This window comes from Alternaria incomplexa (assembly GCF_024043165.1).
Source record: "Alternaria incomplexa strain BMP 0042 chromosome Unknown scaffold_24, whole genome shotgun sequence".
Taxonomy (NCBI): domain Eukaryota; kingdom Fungi; phylum Ascomycota; class Dothideomycetes; order Pleosporales; family Pleosporaceae; genus Alternaria; species Alternaria incomplexa.
Genome location: NW_026249873.1, coordinates 163,031 through 181,828, shown reverse-complemented (window position 1 = coordinate 181,828; position 18,798 = coordinate 163,031). Strand labels below are relative to the sequence as shown.

At 52.6% G+C, this 18,798-nt stretch overlaps 7 protein-coding genes across 7 annotated transcripts; 3 read left to right on the top strand and 4 right to left on the bottom strand.

Moving 5' to 3' along the window:
* Positions 1-905: 905 nt before the first annotated feature.
* Positions 906-5,505, bottom strand: J4E90_010633 (uncharacterized protein; the record flags this gene model as incomplete). The annotated part of the gene is made up of 3 exons (XM_051440145.1): positions 906-5,071; positions 5,155-5,440; positions 5,503-5,505. The coding sequence occupies 3 exons, from the start codon at positions 5,503-5,505 to the stop codon at positions 906-908; spliced, it is 4,455 nt and encodes a 1,484-aa protein (XP_051286042.1).
* Positions 5,506-6,046: 541 nt separating this feature from the next.
* J4E90_010632 (uncharacterized protein) lies at positions 6,047-7,071 on the top strand (the record flags this gene model as incomplete). Its single annotated transcript, XM_051440144.1, has 3 exons — positions 6,047-6,137; positions 6,201-6,575; positions 6,632-7,071. The coding sequence occupies 3 exons, from the start codon at positions 6,047-6,049 to the stop codon at positions 7,069-7,071; spliced, it is 906 nt and encodes a 301-aa protein (XP_051286041.1).
* A 685-nt stretch (positions 7,072-7,756) lies between these two features.
* On the bottom strand, positions 7,757-9,037 carry J4E90_010631 (uncharacterized protein; the record flags this gene model as incomplete). The annotated part of the gene is made up of 1 exon (XM_051440143.1): positions 7,757-9,037. The coding sequence occupies one exon, from the start codon at positions 9,035-9,037 to the stop codon at positions 7,757-7,759; it is 1,281 nt and encodes a 426-aa protein (XP_051286040.1).
* A 778-nt stretch (positions 9,038-9,815) lies between these two features.
* On the bottom strand, positions 9,816-11,132 carry J4E90_010630 (uncharacterized protein; the record flags this gene model as incomplete). Its single annotated transcript, XM_051440142.1, has 4 exons — positions 9,816-10,100; positions 10,151-10,367; positions 10,419-10,899; positions 10,955-11,132. 4 exons carry the CDS (start codon positions 11,130-11,132, stop codon positions 9,816-9,818), a joined length of 1,161 nt encoding a protein of 386 aa, XP_051286039.1.
* A 248-nt stretch (positions 11,133-11,380) lies between these two features.
* Positions 11,381-13,596, top strand: ATM1 (Iron-sulfur clusters transporter atm1, mitochondrial; the record flags this gene model as incomplete). The annotated part of the gene is made up of 3 exons (XM_051440141.1): positions 11,381-11,867; positions 11,923-13,235; positions 13,303-13,596. 3 exons carry the CDS (start codon positions 11,381-11,383, stop codon positions 13,594-13,596), a joined length of 2,094 nt encoding a protein of 697 aa, XP_051286038.1.
* Positions 13,597-13,932: 336 nt separating this feature from the next.
* On the bottom strand, positions 13,933-14,799 carry J4E90_010628 (uncharacterized protein; the record flags this gene model as incomplete). The annotated part of the gene is made up of 1 exon (XM_051440140.1): positions 13,933-14,799. One exon carries the CDS (start codon positions 14,797-14,799, stop codon positions 13,933-13,935), a length of 867 nt encoding a protein of 288 aa, XP_051286037.1.
* An 816-nt stretch (positions 14,800-15,615) lies between these two features.
* Positions 15,616-17,767, top strand: J4E90_010627 (uncharacterized protein; the record flags this gene model as incomplete). The annotated part of the gene is made up of 2 exons (XM_051440139.1): positions 15,616-17,269; positions 17,322-17,767. 2 exons carry the CDS (start codon positions 15,616-15,618, stop codon positions 17,765-17,767), a joined length of 2,100 nt encoding a protein of 699 aa, XP_051286036.1.
* Between the last annotated feature and the right edge of the window lie 1,031 nt (positions 17,768-18,798).

The window sequence follows — 18,798 nt, the reverse complement described above, 5'->3', positions numbered from 1 at the left end:
TACGTTGGCGTTACACACTGGGTTGTTCACATTCATCGAGCCGCGCGAATGTAATCTCTTTAGCGCGTCATCTGTGAAAACTTGGTGCAGAGGCTGTGACCGGAGTGCTTCGCGGCGAAACAGACAGCTAGTGTGGTAGACGGCAGGGAGTCTGGGTAGACGTATTGTTGTGCGAGGAGCGGTGAACACTGAGGCATCGATGAAATCGTTTATTTTGCAGGGGGAAGGTGCATGTAGATGCAGTACCAGTTCATCTTCACGCTGCGCCATGTCTTCCTCGAGAGTGTAGTTGATGATCATGACTTGGAGCTCTGGTGCGAGATCGGGGAAGCAGGTGAAGGTAGTTGGGGTGGTCATTTTTGCTCGTTGTGATTTCCTCTTTTGTGTAGATTGGGTAGTGGTTTATGTGTAGTATGGGTGTGGTTTATGTGTGGTTTGTTTGTGCGTCGATCGTGGATGTTAAGAGGTGTGCAGGAACAAGAGACGAAAATTTCCTTATATACCCTTTTGATGCCTTAAGCTTAGCCCGAAGCACATCCAGGCACTACTTCTTGAAATCATTGATCATTACTATGCCATGGTTGTGGTTGGCCGTAAAGTTGAGTCGCTACCGCGTTTCCACACCCTTTCACTCATGTAGGAGCCCGTGATAATCTCAGCAAGTTTCGGAACTTATCTACCAAAACAAAGCATCCTTAGTTAAGACTGTCGCATATAGAAGTGACATGCCGCAATCCAAACATTGTGCGAGTAACCCTCGACCCACCTCATCAGCTCGTACCGCGATGACGCAGAGCAACGAGCCACTCATAAGTTCCGCTATACATGAATTCCTCTATATACATAAGGGTACTCTCGAATGAAGTGGCCACAGAATTTCAGTATCCGCGCTAGCGGCCAACCACTCAAAGCGACCACTTCAAACCATCCCTAGCCACAGCAACCTCTCCCTCCTTCGGAAAGACAACATCACCCTTCCTCGATAACGAACCCATATTCCCCTCATTGCCGCCCAAAAACTCCAAAGGAATGAAGAAATGCTTCTTCACCAATTCTTTGACATCGTCTCCACGAGTCAATGATAAGCTCGCCAGATCAATCGAGCAGACCCACAGATGATGGTCAAGAAACACAATACTATGCTCGAATGTACCCAGAAAATGCTTGATAATAGCGGAAGAAAGAAGGAGAGTGGGTTCTGTACTTGCGCCTTCGCTTTGAGATTCGATGGCGTCAGCCCGCCAGACTGCGAGACGTTCCGTTGCTTTTGAACCGAGTTTATGCGCGAACTCGGCGACGAGATTGGAACCTGAAATGTCGGTAGCAAGGGCCTTGAGGGTGAGATCGGTTCCAGTGAGGACTGTTGTGCCGATGTCGATTTTGCGCGGAGGACCCGTGGTAGCTAGTTCGTCTAGCGTCTCCCAGCTAAATCGGCGGATAGTCTCATCCACGACCAGAATGAGTGTATCTGGTATTCGGATGGACGACATCCACTTCCATATAGATCTAGGCGAAGATTCTAGAACCTTCGTTTGCTGAAAGCCGTTGTTGACGCTTCGTACCCATAATTGGTCAGCGGTGGCAGTCGAGATGAGAAGCCTGTCACCCGCTTCGTTCAGTAGGAGCTGTTGGGCTGGCTCTTCGAAGCGAGTTTTCATCAGCTTCTCGGTCACTGTCAGTTGGTCGTCCTGCCCGCCCTCCAATGCATAAGCCATAACCGTGTTGCTCGCATCCTGAGTGACGACAACGTCGCCAGCACTGACTGCAATTACTTTCACAAAGATATCCTGTTGGTGAGAGTACGCCACACTTTGAAGCTCTCCTGAACGTCCGGAGTAGAAGCTCACTGAGCCATCGTCTTTGCCTACAAGAATGACATCGCGAGTTGGGTGAACACAGGTAGCTGTGATTGGCACAATATCCTCTTCCCCTTCACTTACTACCGTCGCTGGCAAAGTCACGGATTCGCTGATGCTAGAGTCTTCTTCGCCAGCCTTGCGAATGAGGACTGCAGGCTCCCATACTTTCGTTTTGCGATCGCGCAGCTCAATGATGCGGGTTCCACACGCGGTGAACGACAAGGCTTTTCCTAGGGTCTCGCGAGTATTGATATGGCATAGTAAGGTGAGAGTTTCGAAGTCCCACAGTCCGAGCAAACCCCAGCTCGACCCTGTTGCAAGCGTGCGCCCGTCGGGCGAACAAGCCATGTAGTGACAGTCTTGCTGGACAGTCTTGATGGCTCGTTGATTCCAGGTCTCGTATAGCACCATGTCCCCATTCTGGAAAGTGACTACTACCAATTCAACAGCGGGGTTGGAGTTGAAGCAAACTCGATGTGGGGAGATTTTACTGATCGAGGAAGAGCCAGCTTCTCCACCGAAAGCTCCCATCAACCTATCATTATCCAAGCTCCAAAGAAGTACGGCTTTACCACGATAGGCAAATGCTACCATCTTGCAGTCTGGAGAAACAGCAACATCTAGTGGTGCTTGCCGACTAGGGAAGGACTGGTCACGTAGTGTGCTTCCATCTTCGCAGACTAGTGTAATGACATGGCTGCTTCTTGTCGCTATCATCAGAAAGCTATCATCGGGCGCGAACTGAAACAGAACAGGGCTATCTTTCATGTTGTAGTTCCATACTAGCGTCTCGCTGTTGAGATCCCAAAGACGAACCATGTGGGTACCTGCGGAAGCGAGTCGATGACTGTTGTCGAAGCGCAGAACTTTCGCTGGTTCACCGTGGTTGAATGACATCCTCTCTTGGCAAGTACCCTGCCAGTAGAGAAAGATGTGTCCAGACTTAGTGCCAATAGCAAACGCATGGTCACCAGCAGCCACAGACATTGCGCGGTCCTGCCGGAAATCGATGTAGGATATAGCGTCCTCCCAGGCACTCTTTCCTACCCCAGCAATGGTCAGGCCACTATGAGAATCGACAAATTGCTGGTGGATTGCAGAGTCCCGCGGGCATAACGGTGTTACCAGATAGTATATGGAGTCAGGGTAGTCCAGAAGATTACGTCCAAACTTAGCAGCGAGTCGCACCAAGTCTGTGGCCCATTGGTTGACGTAGCGATATGCTTCACCAAGCGGCGGTGTATGCTTTGCCCGACGGCCCAAATATCGTTGCAAATTCTTGGCTGTCCTTGTCAAATAGTAAAGGTTCTTCTTCGTCTTCGCGATAAACTCGATCCACGTCAAGACGTTGGATCTCAGGAACTTCTCAAGTGCCAGAAACAGAACAGTATCGGAAGATGAAGCCATAGCCAGATGTTCGGAGAATGAGACACATGCGTATTCGGCTATCGGACTCTTGGCGCCCCGTGAGATATTAACGACTGTCCTGTTACGGGGCGACCGCATCTCTTCCCCACATAGATAGTTGAGGCAAGTAAGCGCGATACGTCTGTTTCCGTCTTCCTTTGAAATGGCAAACTCGGAGTCCAAGGAACCATCAGTGAGGAATGTACGTGTAGTCATATGCATAACTTGCACGTAGCCAGTTTTGTCGACGTGGAGTAGCTGGCCGCAAAGACCTTGAACGGACCTTTCTAGACTTTTCACGCTCATACCCTCGTCTATCTTGATGGCATTGGTGAGTTCGGAAGTATGTAGAGGTCGTACCGAACAAGTGGCCCAAGCAAGCAGGGTTTTGGCGAGTTTTGTTTCACGCACGCTTCGCGACATTTCGCTCAGAATACGTTCGTACAGAAGGCTCATCTCTATGGGTAGCTCTTCGATAACCTCTTCAACTTGTTCTTCGCTGTAGACTGACTGAAGCTCTTGCAATACTAGACGTGCCCACAGGAAGCAGCCTGCTGATTTAGTCACTAGCTTCTCTACCAGATGCCTCTTATCCGCTTCTTCTTCGACGGGAAGCTGGTCCATGTTTTGTTCGAAGAACAGTCTGATATCGCGCGTTGTATCTTCTACTGGGATGGTATCAGTCACCCCTCGACGACCTAAGCGGGCGAATTGTCGTTCGAAATCAGGCCAAGGGCCTCTACTGGTGATCAGTATCTGGAGATCGTATCTGCATTCTATCCGCGAGAGCAAAGGGAATAGTTTCATTGGTTCGATGCATTCGTCCAAAGCATCGATGACCCAATATTGCGGTCTTCCAAGATTGAGTTTGAACACAGACCCGACGAACAGTTTTCTCCATACAACCCTCTCGTCATCTTTATCGAAGGCGAGACTGTGCTCTTGCAGATTGTACAGCTCCTTGCGAACTATGGGATGGATGAGAGCCATCTGAAGGGCCATAGATCGTAGCATCGCACTCAAAGTGTTTCGTCCTTTCTGTCCATGTTTGAAGAAGTAGTAGCTGCAGTCCCGACCTTCGGCTTGGAGTTCGGTGATGACATGACCGGCTAGAACAGTCTTGCCGGTTGCTGGTTGGGCGGAAATCCAATACAGAGGCACCGATGGCGAAGGCGTTCCAAACCATGACTGAAAGCCCTCGCGCTTCTGGATCCAAGAGCACGACCCCGATATTTGGTGGTCCTGCTCATTGTTGAGCTCGTCAACAGGCCTGTCCATTACATCGAGGTAAGTCTGTAGAGCCGACATTTGAGCACGCTCTTCGTCATCATTCCTCGCTAATGTATCGCCAAGTATGTCTTCAACGATACTTGCTATAGCGTTCTTCACTTTAATGTAGTTCGAGTCGTACACGTTGTCGAATTTGCACACCGTACGGTGGTCGGCGTTGAGTGGCTGTATGCGTTCATGCTTGAGACCGATAGAAGCAGAGTCTTTCTCGACGATCAATGAGGACTGAACCCCAAGGTTGAGTTTGAGGGTCTCGTAGAAAGAGAGGAGACGGACTTCGTCCGCGTAATGCCTGAAATCATCGTTGATGATGTCAAGCCCGAGAGAGTTTTTCTCAAGGTCGGCAAGGAACGGCTTTGTGTTGAACATACCAGCGGCTCGGAGCATGTTACTAAGCACCGATGCTAGTCCAGCACCTCGATGTGGTGTCGCGAGGAAGATGAGGCATTGGACGCGAGCAGCAAGCGCCTGAGTCGCGGCATCCCTTCGGGCAAGTATGTAGGTCTTCTTGATCACTATAAGTGGATTAAATCAGCTGGGTGCTCACAAGTGGCCAGATCGGCTCATCGAAGGCTCTGTTTACCTAAGCCACCCATACTATGTCCGATGAGTATTATAGGTAGGTCCTCCTGTGTCCTCAGATATGGATTGGTAGACATCTCCCCTAAAAGGTCTTTCCCGAAATCGTGGACGCTCAACATGCTCTCTTTGCGCTCGCCCCAGTCGCTGTTGTAGCCGAAGGTATGAATGCGCACATGTTGCAGATCTGGTTCTTGTGGTAGCCATGCTTGTGGCCAGAAGTTATCGTCGTCTTCGTTCTTGGTCCAAGTCTTCACAGACCCACCACGCAGGCCGTGAACGAATATCAGATCGATGAGCGGCTCCTGCGGCTCGTGGAGAAGAGTAAGTCCGTAAGGACCGAATGAGTTGGCTGGTAACGTCGTACCATCGGGAGATTTCGTGCGCGTCAACAGACTAAAGGATCTTCGAACAGAATAGCTGTTCCTGTTGGTGAGTCGTGACAAGGCTGTACTCGAGCGACGCCTGTCATTCGTTTGGGGGCCGTCTTGCGGGGTAGCCTATAAGCGAGTCAGTCTTTACTAACAACAGCGAAGGTACTTAGACATCATACATAGTCCGCCATCTTCCATATTCCACGCGCAGGAGTTGTGAAGTGAGCGCTTACTGTGGGAAGATGAAGCGCGAAGGCTGAACATTCGTGGACACGTGCGAGCGGCACGTCGCGTACTCCAGTGATTGCGGCAGTGGCAAGACGCACTCCATCGGGTGTACCGCCCGCGATGGCGCCAAATGATTGGCCTCCGATAAATGCACTCACCCGTCAGATGCAGTCATGCATTCCAAATCCTGATGAAATGTTCAGCCTTGGAGGCACAGCGAACCCCGCAGTTGCAGCGCGACGGCCAGTATATGAACTGGGCCGCCTGTCCTAGCATACGTTATCGTAGCTCCAAAGTTCTGTCAACAATATGGCGTGGGAAGACGACGATTTCACACAGGCTGTCCTGAAGGATGAGGACAAGTATGAAGGGAAAGACCTTGATGCTAACGTCGCTGCGGGTAAATTCCATCCGCCAACCAGCGTAACCCCTCATCGTGATACTGTACTGACCAAATTTTCAGTCCTTCCAGAAGGCGCAGAGATAGAATGGGTCTGCACACATGGGGCTACACATTGGTCCGTGTCGACTAAAATCGATACGATAGTCGATGGGAATCCAACTTCCTTCTTCCTGAAGGAATATCGAGACGCGAATGCAAAAGGCATGGTCAGAGCTGAGTATGAGTCCACGGTCGCTTTGTACGAAATGGCTCCTCAAAACGTGCCGCGTCCGTTGGGCTACGGGTCGTTCGCTTCAGATCCAGAGAGATTCTTCTATATTCAAGCATTCTGCGACATGAACGACGAGCTGCCTGACGTCGATGAATTTGTCGCTGTATTAGCGAAGATACACCAGAAAAAGTCGCCAACTGGAAAGTTCGGATTCCACGTTACCAGTGCGTATTTCCGAGGCGGATCGCATCCAGAGTAAAAGCGCTGACCTGCGATACAGCGTACCAAGGGAACACTCCCAACCACAACGAATGGTGTGACACCTGGGAAGAATACTTCACTCGCAGTCTGACTTCCATAATCAATTTGGAGCGAGAGATCCAAGGCGCAGACCCAGAAATGGATGCGCTATCCTCAGATACTCTGAAGAAAGTAGTCCCTCGACTCCTTCGGCCGCTTGAGACCGGAGGCAACAAGATCGAACCAGTATTGCTGCACGCTGACTTGTGGCACGGTAATGTCGGCATAGACAACGAAACGGATGAGCCGATTCTGTACGACGCTGGAAGCTTCTATGGGCACAATGAATACGAAGCAAACCCGTGGCGTGCGACACGCTACCAGTTCAATCGGACTCATTTGCGCGCATACCATAAGCTTGTACCTGTCTCAAAGCCAGCGGAAGACCACGACGATAGAAACGCCCTCTACGCGCTGTAAGGATGGTCCGTAATCTTGCAGTTGCAGATGCTAACGAGTCAGTCGAAATGATCTCCAGGTTTCATGTTGCTGGAAGCAGACGAAAATTACTCGACAATTGTAAGTCATGCCAGCCACGCTGAGATACTGAGCGTTGACTGACCGAACAAAGAGCGATTGAGTCGATGCGGCGCCTGGTCGCGAAATACCCGGACGGGTATGAAGGTTATGTTACCGCGAACGAGGCAGAGCGTAAGCGCGATTCCGGAAAGTTCGCCGATGATGCGTAGAAGGGGTCGTCATCTCACTTTTCCATAGTTTGGTGCGCTGTCTCTTGCGTGCATGATGTGCCTCGCTCACGTGCTTGCCGTTGATTGCGCCATGTCATACCTCTTAATCGAATAAACATTGTTGCGATGACGCTCAATATGCCGGAGGCTGCAGCCAATGCCGTGAAGAACCAGCCCTTGCCCATGACATCTAGCAGAGGCTGCATGGCGGCGACTGCTGCTGCTGATAAGGCGCACCGAGTAATGTTACCTGCTGCAGCGGCAGTGCTTGTGTTCTGCGGGGATATGTCCACGATCAGAGTGTTGTGCGTCTGGAAACTTGTCAATACTGCTACCAGTCATACAGTGTGGCAACACTGACCTGACAGATGCATGTAGCAAGAAATCCATGCAGAAATAGGAATATCAATGGAACGCTAATATGCTGTAAGCTCGTCAGTTTCTCGGAAATGTAGGCAGTGTACACGGCTTACAATTTCTTTGCGCAAAACCCATCCATACCCCGCAATGACTGCAGTAGATGTAGGGATTAGGAACCACCATAACCTCGAGCGCGCTTTCTCGATAGGGAATTTGGCTAGATCGTCGCCAACGACCTTGTCAACGATAATGTTGTTCGCTTTCGCCGTCAGACGGTAGTTGTAGTCCATCAGCTTGCCGTTGACGTAACCGCCGAGGATGACCCCCGTCCCGATCGAAAAGTAGCATAGCCCGACTTGAAGCTCATCGAGACCGTGAACCTCCGTGAAGATGGCCGGGATAGAGGCTTGGATGCAGTAGTAAGCGGCGTAGTAGACAGCACTGATCGAAAGAACCGCAGCGGTGTCTCGGTGAAAACAGACCAGCAGAGCTTTGAAGGGGTTGGGTATGAGACTTCTCTTCTTCCAATCTCGTTGTTCGTCGGGTGCTACCAGCTGTCGCTGTCGGCTTGACTGCAAAAAAGGTCTGTTCCATTTGGGTGCCGCAATGCTGCCGTTTCCCACAACGTTGCGCCCAGTCTCAGGGAAGACAATGCCTAGAATCACCAAAAAGGTGGCTCCAACAATGACTAACAACCAGAACACCCATCGATAGCCAGTCCTTGATGCCATTACACCGCCAACTAGAGGACCGATGCTTGGACCGAGGTTTGTCGCGACCATGGCAGGTCCTAACATGCTTCCTCGGGTGGCTGGCGTCGCCACGTCGGCAATGACTCCGTACCCGATGGCTATTGTTGCGGAGCAGCCGAAGCTCTGGAGACCACGGAGGACCATGAGAGTAGCATAGTTCTGGTGAAGCGCGAGGCCAAGATTGGCGCAGACGTATATAGCGAAAGTGATGAGGTACACAGGTCGTCGTCCGAGGTGGTCAGCCAAGTCTCCACAGAAGGCTGGCGCAATTGCTTGAATGATGAGGTATGTCGTGATGGTAAGATTGATCAGTCTGGTACTGACGCCCACAGCGTGTTGAAGTTCCTCAAGGCATGGGAAATATATGTTGGCTGTAAAAGGAGAAAAGAACATGCTGCACCCGATCAACCATGTGATCATGCGCCGCTCAGCTTTTGTGAGTACCGTATACGGAATAGCTGTTTCCGGCGCGGAAATGGCTGCCTTGATTTCGATATCTGTTGTGCTCAGCACGTCTTTATCTCTGGCAAGCACGTCATCGTTGAGCGAATGATCCTGCGAGGTTCGGTCTTGCTGAGTCTGCATTTCGTCGATCGGCGGGAGGCGACCAGAGATGTCAATTTTGGGTGCTAATGGGCGTCAACAAGGCAGTTCTTCGTATGCTTATGTGGGCTCGCTCGACTCGTCTCTGCGTCTGTCTCAATTGTGATAGATGTTAGCAGACAGGCATGCTTCGCGTGGCGTCGCGTGCAGCCAATCCTGTCCAGTCATACAGGACATCCGCGGAGGCAAACACCCCGCCACTTCGATGGTCAGCGGGGGCATCACGCGTCGCCCGTTACGATGTCGCGTGTAGTCGTGCATTTTTGGCAAACCCAAGGTGGTAAGAGATGAAGTTGAATGTGGCTCGCGTCCATGAGCAATGGATACGTCGCTGCCCCAGCTGGAGCCGAAGCTTGTCCGCGCTAGCCCAGTTAGCTTCAGATGTCACATTTGCGCGCCATCTCTCTGGACAGTTCCATGACTGATACAAGTGAAGGCTGTGTTCTAACTAAGAACTGAGATAGAAGGCACTTCACGATGATGCGCAATTATCTCCAAAGCTAATTCCAACATATTACTTTCCATGTAGGTAGGGCGTCATGATATTCGCACTATGCAGTATGCTTCATCAGCACCTAAGCAGTGGCCCTTTACCACAAGTAATAGTTCCTCCCACACTTATAAACATTGCACCTAACTTATCAAGCAAAAAAGTTGGATATATGCATCTTTTACCAACTTTAGGTATGAACGCTCCAGATCACGCGTAGGTGTCTTCTGTATGGGTCCACGTCATAAATATACATACAGTACAGATGCTCTATACCTTCACCTCCTCTACTTTGGGCTTCTCAAACTCAGCCTTGCCATCTTTCACGGTGGCATACCGTATTGTGCCCGACGCATCTGTGTTGGGTATCGGTGCTTTTGTGCCTTCTCCTATTGACTTGATCTCCTCCTTGATCTTTCGTGTGGCAGCATCTTCGACAGCGCCTGGTGGGCTATCCGCGATTTCATCGACGTTTCTCAGGGTAAGGACATCGCTGATTCGGGAAGCGCGGGACTGCATGAGCATGGTGGTTGGGCCTTCGAAACGGAGGAATAACTATGTGAATTAGCATTTGTGACAAGTCTTTCGTTAGGCCTGTAGCTTACCCTGTCGCCCCAGACTGTTCTCCGCAGCCATGTCTTGAGAGTGTAATATGTGGTTGCCAGAGCCCGCCATGTGCCTGTCTTGCTCATGGTGCGGAAGAACTTGGTATTCTGGACCATTGAGCCGAAGCCAAGGTCTGGCACTTGGAAGCGGAGGTTCGACGACTTGAACCGGAAAGGGATTGGTGGTGTATTGGAGGCTGTGTACGCTACGACGTTGCTGTTGTATCATTAGCACAAGCATACATGTGGGCGTATCGTCTCAACATACCTGGGATGCGCAACATAGCTTTCGCCAGCCTTGACCTGGACCTGGTATATCTGCCCGCTTCCTGCAAGCGCAAGTAATCCCCTGCCTGTAATGTATGTGTTTCCCCAGTGTGCAAGACCCAGCTTGACGTTGTACTGCGGCTTCAACTTGAGAGTGTGACCAGTCCAGGCAAGCAACGCATTTCGTTGGCTAACAATCCAATCGTCCCTTCCGTCCATGTTGACCGAGACGATGCTCGATATGGGTGCCTTTGTGGAGACGAGAGCTGTGACGGGGCTCGTTGAAGACACTTTCTGGTAGAGGAAGGGGATGCCGACCGGGGCCCTCTGGAGGGGCTCGAGGAAGGAGAGGGTTGATAGCGTGTTTTCCGACTTTCCGCTGAGGCCGACGAGTGTGCCGCGGCGGGTGTAGAGCGTCTGTGAGGCGGAGAGGGAGACGGAGAGGAGGGAGAATGGGGTGCCAATGACTTCGAATCGGGCGTCTGACGGTTCTTTTAGCCTTTGTATAATTAATGTAATTGTATCGACTCTTCGTACCTGGTGTGTGCATGGGCGTCGCGGTGCCCTCAACACTGACTGCCTGTTGCAGCGCGGGCTCATTTGACGAGCTGGTGGCTGATATGTTGATGCATCGCGCCGCAAAGGGCGTCCGCCGTATGGCAGCGGCGGATGTGGGCGAGAAGTTTCTCCAGGGCGAGGCAGCCGGTCGTAACATGGCTGTGCCGGGCAATTGGCGCGTGACGGGCGGCGAAGATGTTCTGGTGAAGCTCGGAGCAGCGATGATGCAAGAACGCCTCGCTTCAGCCCTGCCGCCCAAAACGCGCTAGACAACGTGGGATGCATGCGGCTGTCTAGGTACTCACGAGCAAACACTCTTGCCATCTTGTCCTCTCCGCCATTGAAGCTCTCCACAGCTTCTCTCTCCTGTGATAGCGGTGCAGAGACCTAACATGTGACATCGCCATGTTAATCCAACCACTCGCCCGCGCCGCCAGTCGGCCGGGTCTTCGATCGTCCAGTTTGCGCCCGCATCCTCTCCACCACGGCATTCGCGTATTCACCTGCTCTCCGCTACACAGAAAGGATGCGCACGGTCAGCGGCCCAAGCCCGGCTCTAAGCCTGCCATCGAAGCCACCAAACCTGCCGCCGACCCCGCCGCGGCCAAAGTCGCAAAGACGGACCCATTGCTGCAAGAGCAAGTCCTGACCAACAAGGAGCAGCGCAAGGCTGACTGGGCCATTATGAAAGAGATGTCGGCATACTTGTGGCCAAAGGACAACATGGGCACGCGCTTCAGGGTCGGCATCAGTCTGGGCTTGCTGGTAGGCGCAAAGCTGCTGAACGTCCAAGTCCCCTTCTACTTCAAGAGCATTGTAGACGCCATGAACATAGACTTTGCGGCTGTTGGCGGCACAGCGACCACAGTGGCAGGCTCTATGATCATCGCATGTAAGCTAGACCCAACAATGCATCCCATGTCCACCCTGGCTGAGACTCCCTTCAGACGGAATGACTCGTATTGGCGCCACTGTTTCCCAGGAACTGCGCAATGCCGTCTTTGCCAGTGTCGCCCAGAAGGCTATTCGTAAGGTCGCTTGCAGTGTCTATGATCATTTGCTAAGGCTGGACCTGAGTTTCCATCTATCGAGGCAAACAGGAGGCTTGACGCGCGCCATTGATCGCGGTACCAAGGGTATCAGCTTCTTATTGACTGCCATGGTCTTCCATATCTTCCCTACAGCATTAGAGATCTCTCTAGTATGTGGCATTCTGACGTACCAATATGGCTGGCAATTCGCTCTCATCACAGGCACAACCATGACCGCGTACTCTGTCTTCACCATCATGACCACCTCCTGGCGCACCAAGTTCAGGAAGCAGGCCAACGCCGCAGACAACAAGGCCGCGACGGTCGCCGTCGACTCCATGATCAACTACGAGGCAGTGAAGTACTTCAACAACGAAAAGTACGAAGTCGGCCGCTACGACAAGGCTCTGAAAGACTACGAGAAAGCTTCCATCAAGGTCGCCACCTCCCTCGCCTTCCTCAACTCCGGTCAAAACATCATCTTCTCCTCCGCCCTTACCGCCATGATGTACCTCGCAGCCAACGGCGTGGCCACCGGTCAACTCACCGTCGGCGACCTCGTCATGGTCAACCAGCTCGTCTTCCAGCTCTCCGTGCCCCTCAACTTCCTCGGCTCCATGTACCGCGAACTCCGCCAAAGTCTCCTAGACATGGAAACACTGTTCAACCTCCAAAAGGTCAACGTAGCCGTCAAAGACAAGCCCGACGCCAAGCCCCTCGCCCTCAAAACGGGAGAAATCAAATTCGAAAACGTATCCTTTGGCTACCGACCCGACCGGCCCATCATCAAGAACCTCAATCTCACCATTCCTGCGGGCAAGAAAGTCGCCATTGTTGGGCCTAGCGGTTGCGGAAAGTCGACCATCCTAAGACTTCTTTTCCGTTACTACGACGCACAGGAGGGGCGTATTCTGATTGATGGCCAAGATATTCGCGATGTTACGTTAGATAGCTTGAGGAGGGCTATTGGTGTCGTGCCACAAGACACCCCGCTCTTCAACAACACTATCCAACACAACATCCACTACGGCAACCTAGAAGCGACACAGGAACAAGTCATCGAGGCGGCAAAGAAAGCGCGTATCGACGAGAGTATCAGCCGTTTCCCCGATGGATACGAAACCATGGTTGGTGAGCGCGGAATGATGATTTCAGGTGGTGAGAAGCAAAGACTAGCCATTGCGAGACTCGTCCTCAAGGACCCGCCGTTCTTGTTCTTCGATGAAGCTGTACGTCCTTATCCCTCCCTACCACTTCCCTCTTTCACCAATGACTAACATAACATCCCACACACAGACATCCGCCCTCGACACGCACACCGAGCAAGCCCTCCTCTCACACATCAACTCGCTCGTCAAAGAGAAGCGCCGCACGTCCGTTTTCGTCGCCCATCGTCTCCGCACGATTTACGACTCTGATGTTATCATCGTGTTGAGAGAGGGTAATGTGGCGGAGAGTGGAACGCATCAGTATCTTATTGATCGCGATGGTTTGTATAGTGAGCTTTGGAGTGCGCAGGAGACTATGTTTGTGGAAAAGGATGAGGAGGAAGAGGAAGGTGGAGAGAAAGATGGGGGCAAGAGGAATTAGATAGCGGTTGGGAGGTTTGGGGTAGTGTAGGATAGTCAGGTTTTTGTGAATGGTGGTTGTAAATACACGGGTTTCTTCGAGTCTTCGCGTGCGTCGAAGGTGCTGTTCATAAGGCGGATTTGAAGACTCAATTGGGCGTTCAAGTAACAGGAAATAGACCACAAGGTAGGCCGGGGTATCCGCAGTACGGAAAGGGTGAAGCGAACAATCAGAGTAATGACTTGGAGAAGCCATAGCCGTCCAAAGCCCGGGTGAAGAAGCGATGGTAACATGTCATTACTGTAATGGTCTCCAAAGTTCCACACCGAACACCCCGATAGACCATCCACCGTCCCTTCAATCCATTTTCGTAGGAAGCGACACCACCCTCTTAGTCTCCATTCTCCCTTCCATATCCACATTCACACCCAACTTTTCCGCTACGGTAACGAACCCTTCACTCCCCTCTTTCAGATCAATCCACACATCAACCCACCCAGCCTCCCTCTCCTCCTTAACCTTCCCCTCACTCCAATCCTCCTCCTGTGCCCTCTCCACATACACAGTCCTCAACCCACACCCCTTCGCCGCCTTGAGATCATTCAAATGCGCAGCCACCATCGCACACTCCTCCGGCTTAAGCCCCAATTTCTCCGCCGCGCCCAGGTAAACTTTCGGACTGGGTTTATACGTACCGAACATCTCGGCGGAGAAAATGTGCGTGAACGGTATCTGACTGTACGCACGTAGATCGGAGAGCAGACTCAAGTTACCGTTCGACAGCATGCATGTGTGGAAACCGGCTTTGTTTAACAAGGACATTCCTGCGACGGAGTCGGCCCAGGGGTCTAGTTGATGCCATATTAGACTCAATGCGCGGACTTCTTCGTCGGTCCATAGGCCGTCTAATTCCCATTCTGAGATTAGTTTGTGGAGTGAAGCCAAATGGTGGTCGTCGACAGATACCCATGGTATCGATGGGTCGGCTGCGAGTTGTTTTGTAAAAGCCTTGTAGCTGTTTCGCCATTGTTGTGCAAATTGGCCCCAGTGTTCGTCGCTCATTTCTGAGGCGCGGAGGCGCAGGCGTGAGGCTAGGGATGCGGTGGCGGAGTTTAGTGATGTGTGGGCGCATTGTGATAGCGCGGTTGTGACGGTGGAGCGCCAGTTTACGCAGGTGCCGAAGATGTCAAAGAGGAGGGCTTTGGGCGGTGGGGTGAGAGACATGGTGTGTTGTTTGATTGGCTTCTGTGGTGGTTGATGATGGTGGTGTGGTGTGTTGGCGAGGTGGAAAGTTTATTTTGGCTGATGGTGTAGTTGGTGGTGGTGGTGGTGGTGGTTGTTTATGTATGTACGTCACCGGTAGGATTCCCCGGAAATAGATGGTTTTCCGGAAATGTGCGTGGGTTAGATCTTACGGGCGCAACAAAAATCATACAGAATGTCGTATTCGTAATACAATACTCATATCACGACACTCTGATAGCCATGAGGCGCGAACGTCCCATGTGGCAGTCGCGTGGAGTAGACGTCATAGCTCTGATCTCTCCAGTGCTAGCTCACCAGCCACTTCCGTCCCAACACCGTCCGCCTGGAAGACTACCATCTCCTGCATCTTAAGCGCTTTACACAAAAGAACACAATTCAACACAAAGTAGTTCTAGATCGAGCTGACAACATGCACAAAGCTCCTCTAGAAGCCTGCCAAGCAGACGTCATCCCCAACCGTGTTAGCACCCCACACTAGCGCTTTGCGGGGGAACTTGGGGTAGGCCGAGCCAGCTCCTTCCGAGGTCAGCGTCGTCGGTCCCCTTGGACCGATCGGCAACGTTCTAAAACATCAGTGCTCATGACGCCCATATGCTTTCCCGGAAGAGCTACTCGTGCTTGACCGCATTCACTATCCTCAGGTCCGGCATATCGCTTACTTCTTGCTCGGCTCATAGCCCCATTGCCCGCGTTAGCTTCATTGTTAGACCTAGCAGACTACTTGCATTCTCTGCTTCACGAAACCAATTCACATCTGAGAAACGGACGGACAATATGCCTCAAGAACATATCCAAGACAAGGTCTATGCGACCTCCATCGACAATCCCGAGAAGTTCTGGCAGCGTCAGGCGAACAACCTGCACTGGCACAGGAAGCCATCCAAGGCGTTCCAGAGGAGCGTCAAACACCTGAAGAAGAGCAATGTCTCACATGAGCATTGGGAGTGGTTTGCCGATGGCGAGATCTCGACGACTTACAATTGTGTGGACCGCCATGTGGAAAACGGCAATGGCGATAAAGTAGCTATTTGCTGGGATAGTCCGGTAACCGGGCAGAAAGAGCAGTACACATACCAGCAGTTGCTACAAGAAGTTGAGACATTGGCGGGTGTTTTGAGAGAAGAGGGAGTCAAGAAAGGCGATGTCGTGTTGATTTACATGCCGATGATACCAGCTGCGCTCTTTGCTATGTTGGCTATTGCCCGGCTGGGAGCCATACACGCGGTTGTGTTTGGTGGTTTCTCGCCCGCAGCGCTGGCACAGCGGATTGAGGCAAGTCGCCCTGTCGCAATCATGACGGCCTCTTGCGGCATTGAAGGAGCGAAGAAACCCACTGAGTACAAGTCGATGATCGAAGGAGCAGTCCACAAGAGTAGCTTCAAGCCATCCAAGACCATTGTCTGGCAGAGAGATCAGCTTCGATGGGATCCCATAGTCAAAGAGGAGGGTCAAAGGAACTGGCAACGACTAGTCAAAAGCGCGAAGAACAGGGGGTTGAAGGCCGATGCTGTGCCTGTTAAGAGCGGTGATGGACTGTACATCATCTACACGTCGGGTACAACCGGGCTTCCAAAGGGCGTTGTCCGCTCAGCAGGTGGTCATGCCGTTGGATTGAATTTCAGCATCAAGTACCTGTTCGGAGTCCATGGCCCCGGCGATGTCATGTTCACAGCGAGTGACATCGGCTGGGTCGTTGGACACTCTTACATCGTCTACGCTCCGCTGCTGGCTGGCGCCACTACGGTTCTGTTCGAGGGCAAACCCGTTGGAACCCCCGATGCGAGCACTTTCTGGCGCGTCATTGAAGAGTACAAGGTGACGACCATGTTCACCGCTCCCACAGCTTTACGAGCAATTCGCAGGGATGACGGTGATAACGAATTCTTCGAGGCGAGAGGACGAAAGGGTGCACTGAAGACGCTCAGGGCCCTGTTCCTGGCAGGAGAGAGGAGCGAACCGAGCATCATACAAATGTACCAAAAGCTACTCGCGAAGCACTGCGCTCCTGGTGCAATGGTTGTAGACAACTGGTGGTCTTCCGAATCAGGCTCACCCATCTCTGGAATCGCACTCAGCGCCTCTGCCGGACTGGACTTCTCTTCTCAAGAACGACCCGCGCCGCTTCCTGTCAAGCCTGGCTCGGCTGGAAAGGCGATGCCTGGGTTCGATGTTCGCGTTGTGGATGACTCGGGTAAAGAGGTGAAGAGAGGCGAGATGGGCAACATTGTCATGGCGATACCGCTTGCTCCAACTGCCTTCACTACGCTGTGGGAGGACGAAGAACGCTTCTACAAAGGCTACATGAAGAGATTTGATGGGAAGTGGATTGACACTGGCGATGCTGGCATGATTGACGAGGAGGGCTACATTTCAATCATGGCACGGGCGGATGATGTGATCAACGTTGCGGCACATCGCTTCAGTACCGGTAAGTGCTCTGCTCATGCAATTGATAGCGAGGACGAGCTGACAATATCCAGGCGCCATCGAGCAAGCCATCACGACCCATCCCTCCATCGCCGAAGCAGCCGTAGTCGGCATCCCCGACGCATTAAAAGGCCACCTCCCATTCGCCTTCATCACCCTATCCACAAACAACCACTCCGACTCCGCCGTGGCAGACGACAAGCTCCTCGCCGAAGTCCAACGCCTAGTACGTGAACAGATTGGTGCGATTGCCAGCCTCGGAGGCATCATCCAGGGCAAGGGCATGATCCCGAAGACGAGGAGCGGCAAGACGTTGAGGAGGGTGCTGCGCGAGCTACTGGAGAATGCGACGCATGGGGAGTTCGACAAGGAGGTTAGCGTTCCGAGCACGATTGAGGACCGCGAGGCTGTCAATGTTGCGCGGGAGAAGGTGCGGGAGTATTTTCAGGTCAAGGGCAAGGATTTGCACAAGGCTACGGAAGCGCGGGCGAAGTTGTAGATGTAATGGGATGGGTGGTGATAATATGTAGGGCTTCAAGGGTATATGTGGTCTTCCATCGTGCCTTTTGTTTGGTCAAGATTCTCCCATCGTGCCTGCCTATGTTTGGTGGTCAAGATTCCCCCCGTGCCTTCCTTCCATGTTCAGTGCCTTCCTCAATTGCCGCTCACTTCGCTTGTCGCGTATATGCCAACCTTGCTGCATTATCTTATCAGTTCGTTATATAGAGCGTTTGTAATGACGTTCGTTGTACGATCCAACGGCAGCTCGTATTCGCAGCCTCGCCGCCGGATGAATCAACGGAGTCGCAGCGGGCCGTTCCCAGGAATCGTTAGAATCGTTAGAAATCATTGTCAACGCCCCAGCGCTCAACGCCGCGTCACCATCACCAACAGGTACTCGAGGTCCAACTCAAGCAGGGCAAAAAGGGATCCGGCTCCGTCACAGCGCATGTTGGTGGCCCCACCTAAACACGTGCTTGCACGTTGCTGCGAGCCATGGCCCAGGCGCTGGACTGGGCTCCGGGCTGACCTACATGACGCTCGTGCTGAGCTACCATGTTCCCGCCCACCTGGGAGCTTGACACTTCATCAGCGCACATATCAAGGCATTCCCTGGGTCGCTCATCTGGCGCATCTGCCCGGGGAGTCAGCGAGCCTCGTCACAGTCGCGCTGGCACTGCTAGTCTGGCGTCTGGTCAGGCTATGCCTCGCGCCGCGTCGTCTGCAGCTTTGTACAAGCTTTCTTACCGGCAGAAGTCGTCGCAGCCAGGCGTCTGACATGAGATAGCAGGCCGCCGCCCGCATGTATTGCCAGAGGCGTGCCGGCGACGACGTCTGTTGGTGCAGTGATCCCGTCGGCTCGGCAGAATATCAGGAGCGCAACAGTGGGCCAAGCGACTATCGGCTACACGCTGTCGCGGCTTGGGGTCCAGTTCCCCGAAGCACCATGCCTCGCAGCCCACGCCGGACGACGACTGAAACCCTGGCGCAAAAGTGGCCGACCTGTCCTGCAATGTCGAAGCACATTCA